The sequence below is a fragment of the Diprion similis genome, chromosome 5, assembly GCF_021155765.1.
Source record: "Diprion similis isolate iyDipSimi1 chromosome 5, iyDipSimi1.1, whole genome shotgun sequence".
NCBI lineage: Eukaryota > Metazoa > Arthropoda > Insecta > Hymenoptera > Diprionidae > Diprion > Diprion similis.
Window position 1 is genome coordinate 3,785,886 of NC_060109.1, and position 7,677 is coordinate 3,793,562.

General features: G+C 44.9%; 1 protein-coding gene across 1 annotated transcript; it reads right to left on the reverse strand.

Moving 5' to 3' along the window:
• Positions 1 to 6,319: 6,319 nt before the first annotated feature.
• On the reverse strand, positions 6,320 to 7,300 carry LOC124406211. Its single transcript, XM_046881568.1, has 3 exons — positions 7,150 to 7,300; positions 6,555 to 7,088; positions 6,320 to 6,492 (listed from the first exon to the last, which is right to left on the reverse strand). Exons 1-3 carry the CDS (start codon positions 7,298 to 7,300, stop codon positions 6,320 to 6,322), a joined length of 858 nt encoding a protein of 285 aa, XP_046737524.1.
• Between the last annotated feature and the right edge of the window lie 377 nt (positions 7,301 to 7,677).

Sequence of the window (7,677 nt, forward strand, 5' to 3'; positions counted from 1 at the left end):
CATGAAAACAAGGCAAGCAAAGGACATTTCACTAAAATTAAGAAAAACAAGTAACGCACAAAAAAGTATATTCTACGAGGGAGTGAAGTGGTTTAACAAGCTTCCGGCGGCAATAAAAAACAATACAGATTTAACTAGATTTAAGATAGCGCTGAAGGCATATATAATTAATAAAAGATAAAGTGTGATAATAAAGATAAACAAAAAGGTATATGAAAACGGTGATTCAAAATGTATGTAAAAATGTTATATTATAATGATTGTAAAACTTTATTTGGAATAGCCGAATAGGCTAATGAAGTACATTCATTCATTCATTCATTCCCTCTCAAAGTTGAGTTCGGTGTTCGGTGAATAACGTGTGTGCCTATTATTGCTCGTCACATTTTCAGGACATTTTTGAGTAGATTTTTGCTAGTTTGTTCAGTTTAGTATAGCTCGTTTCGCGCTGCACTGGCCATTCCGGTCGTATATTTTTCATCGCATTTTTGTCATACGGCCGCCACATAATTGACTCTTTTTAGTGCGCTGCAATCCGTTATACTGGTTCAAACGGTTTGAATTTGTTGACTTTCTGTGGCTGTCACTGTCAGTTTCAGTGTCAGGCGAGTGAGTTTGTACACAACCTTGGTTGATTGCCTTGTACCTCGTGCGATCTATAAATATCAATCTGCGATACCGACTGGCTGACAGGATGGCTCCGCCGAACTGTGCTCTGTGTTACGCTGCCATAGATGTATCTAGCAGCGCCATTTCCACTGGTGACAAATGTAAATATTCGTTTAACGCTATCTGTCTCAAGACACGATATCAGGTTGAAACCACCAGATCTGCAACAGATTGTGTCCGCAGTTGCTGTCCAGTTTTCTCACGAAATGAGGCAATTGATATTAGAGCTGAGATACAAAAAATTTCATCGGTGCTTGGATCCATGAACTCTCGCTTTGTAGCATTTGAAGCCACACTACACCTGTTAAGGTCAACACGCTCGTGACGGTTGTTGAGGAACTTCGCGGAAAGTTTGACAGCATACTAGCTGATAATGTGGCTTTCAGATCAGGATTAGAAACTGTTAGTGCTGCTGTAACGGAAGTACAAAAGGACGTGAAATCGCGGGCAGCGGAAAGGTCTCTTCATACCTTACAGATTAGCGCGATTAATGACAACCTTGCTGCCAGGCAGGTTGGCGCGCTGGCGCCTGCTGATGAAGCGATGCTAATGCGGGTTGCCTGCAATGAGGTAGCAGACGATCTCATGATTACAGGTATTCCGGATGGTGGCGATAGCGAGCGTTTGGATATGTTACTGCCAAAACTGTTGGCGGCACTGACTTGTCGGCCTTAACCCCAGCCCTGCAATGACTCCCGCCTGCGACTGCTATCGGACCCCTGCACTCACTGTTCCGCCCGGAATTCCTGAATGTCTGCTGCCTTAACGCCCAGTCATTGCCTGTCCATATGGATGAATTTCGAGAGTTTTTCCGCCTAAATAAATACCACGTGATTGCTGTATCCGAAACCTGGCTCAATGATCGGATTCTGGATGCACAGGTGATGTTGCCATCTTACAGGCTGCATAGGGTTGATCGTTGGGGGCGACATGGTGGCGGCGTTGCGTTTTTCGTGCGCCAGGAGCTTTGCTCTCTAACGGTGGCCACATCTGCTGCTCTTCCAACGCACGGATATCCGGAATACCTTCTAATAGAAGTCAGCGCAAATGCTGGAATGACGCTTTTGTTTGCGGTAGTGTACAGGCCTCCTAAGGTTGGCCATCTCGATATTTTTGAGAATGAACTTGTCCAGCAGCAGTCTCGCTATAAGTTCTCGTGTGTTCTCGGTGACTTCAACGCAGATCTGTCATCTACAACCTACGACTCGGTACATCTTAGTGAATTCTCTACGTCACAGGGGTATGATATCGTGCCAATGCAGCCTACTCATCACACAGCTACTTCTGCAACCTTGCTTGATATATGTGCTGTCAACAACATTGATCTCCTAGAGTCCTGGGGTCAATCATCACCGCCGTTTCTCTCAAGGCAGGACCTCATATACGCTGTCGTAAGGTATGGTGTACGTAGGCAGGAGCCACGCATCATTCGATACCGACCTTGGGACCGTGCAGATTTCGGTGCTGCCTCTGCCGCCCTCTCCGCGTTTGACTTCTCGCAGTTTGCGTCGCTGCCTCCGGTGGATGAACGGGTATCAGCCTTCAACAACCTCGTGAAGGAAGTCCTAGATCGCGCAGTGCCTGTCCGGGAACTTACTGCACGGTGTTCACCTGCACAGTGGATATCACTGGACATCAGAAGTCTGATGAAAAAGCGCAATGCCTGCTATCGGTCCTTTAAATGATCTCACAGTGCGGAAGTTTTCGCGGAGTATGTCGCGTATCGTAGAGACGTAAAACGTGCGTTAACAGCTGCCAAGACAGCCTATTTGCAAAAGCGGTTTGATACTTGTGGTGGTGCGCGATCTTTTTGGCGCGAGATGGAGAATCTTGGTCTCGTTCAATGTAAAAAGCTACCGGTTGCTCTGCCTGCCACGATTTCGGTTGACGACCTTAATGGACACTTTGTGTCTAGCTCCGTGAATCCTTTATATGATGGTCCAGCAGTTCAGATTTCTACCGAAAGGCATAGTGAACCCTTCACATTTTCACCGATCACGAACAGATGTGTCAGCAGTGCGCTAGCACGAATTACAACACGTGCATGCGGCACTGATGCACTTCCGATACAGGCCTTTAAAACATTCAAAGAAGTGCTGATGCCACAGATGGTGTATTTTTTTAACTCGCTACTAACAGTGGCATCGGTCCCGTCGCTATGGAAATCTTCAATTGTTGTACCTATAGCAAAGGTTTGCGATCCCACTAGCCCGTCAGATTTCGGACCGATTTCACTTCTTTGCGCGCTCTCTAAGGTTCTTGAACGTATAGTGTACGACCAACTTGTGGAACATCTAGCGTGCGGTAACTATCTCGAATCACGTCAGACTGGTTTTCGTGAGGGCATGGAAACACAATCAGCCGTCTTACGCTTGGTGGATGACTGTAGGTTTGCGACTGATGATCATATGGTGACACTGGTGGTGTTTTTAGACTTTTCCAAAGCATTTGACACGGTCAACCATGCGCTGCTTCTATGGAAGCTACGATCGTTTGATTTATCTGACAACGTGGTTGAGTGGTTCAAATCTTACCTGTCTGACCGTACGCAAGTGGTTCGCGATCCTACTGGTGTGACCTCGGGGCTACGCCCTCTCTTGTCAGGTGTGCCGCAAGGCAGTGTTCTTGGGCCGTTATTTTTCTCACTTTTTGTAAACGATCTCCCTCAGTGCTTCTCACGATGTCGACATTTGCTTTATGCAGATGACCTTGTGATTTATCTCAGTTGTTTGCCGTCTGATATGAATGAAGCGTTAGCCGCGGTCAATGCTGACATCGAGAGCGTCTGGTCGTGGAGTGCGAGGAACCGACTGAGCCTGAATGTTAATAAAACTAAAGCTATGGTCATTGGTAGCTTGTGACGTTGCACCCCGCGTATACGTCACAATAAGCCCCAAACCCGCGGAGCGAGGCCGAACAAGGCCGAACCGGTCCGGACGCACCCGAAGACGCTCCGGGCCGGCCGGAGAAGCCAGTGTTGAGCGAGCAGCAAGAGAAGAAAGCAGCAGTCACTTCGCCAGCTACACCGCAACCAAAGGTCAGCTACCCTGAGTCGTTCCACCTCGTGCACCTGACGTCACTCACCTCCCCCTCCATTCGCCACATATCACCACTGCACTCTCACCCCCCCCCCGCACTCATCCCCCGCTCATCCTGACAATCATTCGCTCACCTACACACACAAACACACACACACACACGCACGCACGCACGCACGCACACACACACACACACACACACACACACACATACACACACACACCTACACAATCACTCGTAATCACTCATCAGTTTTAAGTTCACGCTATTCGGCCGGGTCGTGACCGGCCGCCACGCGGGACCCCCCTTTTGTTATTCAGTTTTGAGGCCTAAATATACACACAAAGTTCTACCTACTATTCCGACGCGTGCCTTGTGTCAACCCCGTCTCTCGTCTTCCTTCTCCCCATCCATTTAAAGTGCGAGGCAAACATCTCGTCACAAGCTCTAACTATATAAACGCGATAAGTGCAATGCAGCTTCCTTCTCTTTGTCTGGGGGGTCATCCAATTAACTTTGTAACCAGCTTTAGGTACCTTGGCGTCATAATAGATCGGACACTGTCATGGACGGAACACATTGCTGAAGTGTGCAAGCGTAGCGCGTCTACTCTGTATCAACTGAGGATGACAACCCATGATGTGGACGTAGTGCTTAAGAAGCGTCTGGTTGAGTCCCTTGTCTTTCCAATAACTGAGTATTGTGCGGGAGTGTTTACTAACCTTTCTGAGGGCTTCGATCGTAAGACTTCTGTGGCACTTAATAATTGCGTGCGCCATGTATTTCGTCAAACGCGGTTTGTGCGCATCTCTGACTTTCGACGAAGACTCGGGTGGCTCACCACGCGCAATCGCCGAATATACATTCTTGGGTGTATCTTTTATAAGGCCATACATGAAGGGCTTCCTGGCCTTTTTGACTGCTACCAGCAAAGCCAACATGCTTCACGCCGTCGTGACTCATTGCGAACTGACACCCTCGTTCTACTCGCGGCAGGTACGGTTACGTATCAAAAGTCTTTCGTTTTGAGAGTATATTAACGGATACAGGTATGCAGTGGGTCAGGTATAGGGAGAATGATAGCTAGGGTAACAAGCCTCGATACTTATTAGGTCTAATTGTAAGATAGGTGTGTATTTATTGTAGGGTTGTCTACATGGCGACTGACTCTCCGCGACTCAACCGCCGATGCAATTTCGAGGCTCTCGAGTGTCGAGGATGCTCCACCCATTACACATACTATCGAGGTGGTAGAGTATGATGTATCCACTTAAAGGATGTTGATGATTGTCTTACAACACGCCTTTTCAATTACCGAAACATATGAGTGAATTAGTTTCGCCTTTTTCTGATAAAATTTCTAATTACAAAAGAAAAAATATACAATACATGTAGAATGAATAAAAACATTGTAGATCACGTGTACAGTAATGTTCATCGATGCATGCACTGTGGCTAACTCTATTTTTTCAAATTTTGTTTCTTTTCTAGTCGTATTTTATGTGCCTATGGCCGGTGAAGCAGTGCACAGGAGAAATGGGAGAAATCACGACGACAGCCTCCCGGTGCTGTCATCCTTGATCCTCTATTCAATAATATATATATATATGTAGCGCAACAGGGTCGTCGAAATGAATAGATAAATTAAATAATTATTAAAAGCACAGCAAAATGAATATAGAAAAACTTGCTTGGCCAAGCCTACATATGCTGTCTTATTACTATCACGTTTGCGGACCGACTGACTGATAGCGCGAATCTTAACGCCTCGCCAGTGCCGCACACATACACCTCAAAATCAGTGTCATGTATATACATACAGGTTCTTACAATACATTATAGAGCCAATGGCCTGTTGATACGGAATGCTATTAAATTTTTCATTTTGTTTACGCTGTGATTGAAACAATAATGGATTTCCAGCTAACAGTAAATTGAGAGGATTACTGTAGTAGTAGTGTTTTATTGCATACCAATATGGTGTTACATTATATACGTACATCTATTCAATCTCTTCCCCATCTCTGTTTGTACTTTACAACTCCTCATCCCTCCTCTTATCTCTAACTTATTCTAATCTTATTTTATTTATCACTTCGCTATTGACTATTCTCTTAATTGTTTATATATTGCGCCTATGTTTAATTGTACTTTGTGTTCACACTTTTGTTCTTTCCTTCTCAGCCTTTCTTTTCCTTTGATTCTAATCTTCCTCTGTGGTATTACCTTCTTTTTCCCATTGCTATCTATCTCTCTTAGCTTTTTCTTCCCTTTTTTTCTTCAAAAGTCTTCCCGATTTTAATCCTTTACCATCTTCGCTGATTATATCTTCAATCTTTCTTGGTTGTCCTTCCATGTCTCTGCATCTTCCTGCGAGATGCTCCAATGTTTCTTTTTCTGCTTCGCATAGTCTGCAGAGTCCTTTTCTTTCTGGCAGCCAATATTTATTTGCATTATCCTCGTTTTCACATCTTAATCTTGCTACTATTGTTACTGCATCCCCTCTCCTCCCCCTTTTTCCTGTCAGGTATCTTGGGATGCCGACACTTCTGATACGTCGATACCTTTCTGCGGTTCGCGAGCTCATTATCTTATCCATCCTTTCTTGTGTCTATACCTCTTTGTCTCTATTTATTGCATTTTCTTCTAGGCTTCCATCGTTTTCTAGTAGTCGTTCCGCTTCTAATCTCCTATTCCGCATCTCCAAAGGTATTGTTGTCTCTCTTTGCCGTCCCTTGTGTACCTCCCCTTCGCTTCCTCTTTCCGACGTTCCTCTCGGCATGCCTTTAGCACGGGTCTGTCTTCTATCTTTTTTATCTTTTCTTCGTATCGTATAGCTCTCTTACCCGCTGCCACCCTGATTTTATGTCTCTTCAATTCATCTCTAATTACGTAACCCGGTGTCGTCCTTTCCGCTCCTAATATCCACCTTATATATTTTTCTTGTACTTTCTCGATTTCCTCACACTCTTTCCAGCCCCAGATTTCTGCCCCGAACATCAGGATTCGCTTGATTCTTGCGTCGAAGAGTTTAATTCTCCATCTGATATCTCCTCTGAACTGTCTTTCTCCTATTCCCCACAGGCTTGCCATGGCTATCTTTGCTTTCCTTACTCTTTCTCTTAAGGGTGCCTCTTCTGTATTATTGTTCGTGATGTTGTAGCCTAGGTATTTCATTTCCTTGGCCTCTTCTATTTCCTTGTCCCCCCATTTCCATTTCTTCTCTTTCCTCTTTCCTCCGTTCTTTCTCGCTACCATTATCTTCGTCTTCTCGCCGCTCACCTCAAGCTTTTTTCTTTCAAAGTATCTCCTGGCTCTTTCGATCATTGCTTTCAGTTCCTCTTCACTCTCTGCTAATAGTACAATATCATCGGCATATCCTAGTGACCATATTTTTTATTTTTCGATAACCACGCCTCCATCCTGTCCTTTCTTTAGCACCTCTTCCAGGTCTGCGATGTAAATGTCTCAGCTGGCTTATCGGGCACCCCTGTCTCACCCCTTTCTCCACCCAGAATTCTTCTGAAACCCCGTCTTCCCCTCTCACTCTGCACTTTGTCTCTTTGTATATCTCTTTTATTCTCTTTATCATTTCCTCTGATACCTGTCTTTTTTCATCGCTGTCCACAATATATTTCTGTCTAGATAGTCAAATGTAGCTTTCAAGTCTAGAAATGCCATTGCAATTTTTCCTGCTTTCTCCTTCAGTCTGTTTCCTATGATATGTTTTAGTACGTAAATATTATCCATCACCCCTCTTCCTTTCCGAAATCCTGCTTGCGTGTCCGAGAGTAGTTTTTTGTCTTCTAGCTCTTCCACTAGTTGTTTGTTCAGTATGCCTGCATATATTTTATATGCTGTTGACGTCAGCGTAATTCCTCTGTAATTTCGGGCATCTTCTTTATCTCCTCTCTTGAATATAGGGATTATTATCCCTTCCCTTCATTGGCTTGGGTATCCTTCTCCATT

Excerpts from the sequence above, each read along its gene's own strand:
- LOC124406211 (XM_046881568.1), bottom strand. The coding sequence starts at position 7,300 with ATGATAAAGAGAATAAAAGAGATATACAAAGAGACAAAGTGCAGAGTG. Across the intron at positions 7,089-7,149 it reads ACATCGCAGACCTGGAAGAG|GATATGCCGATGATATTGTA; the intron begins GTGCTAAAGAAA and ends TATGGTCACTAG. Across the intron at positions 6,493-6,554 it reads TAAAATCAGGGTGGCAGCGG|GCATGCCGAGAGGAACGTCG; the intron begins GTAAGAGAGCTA and ends CCCGTGCTAAAG.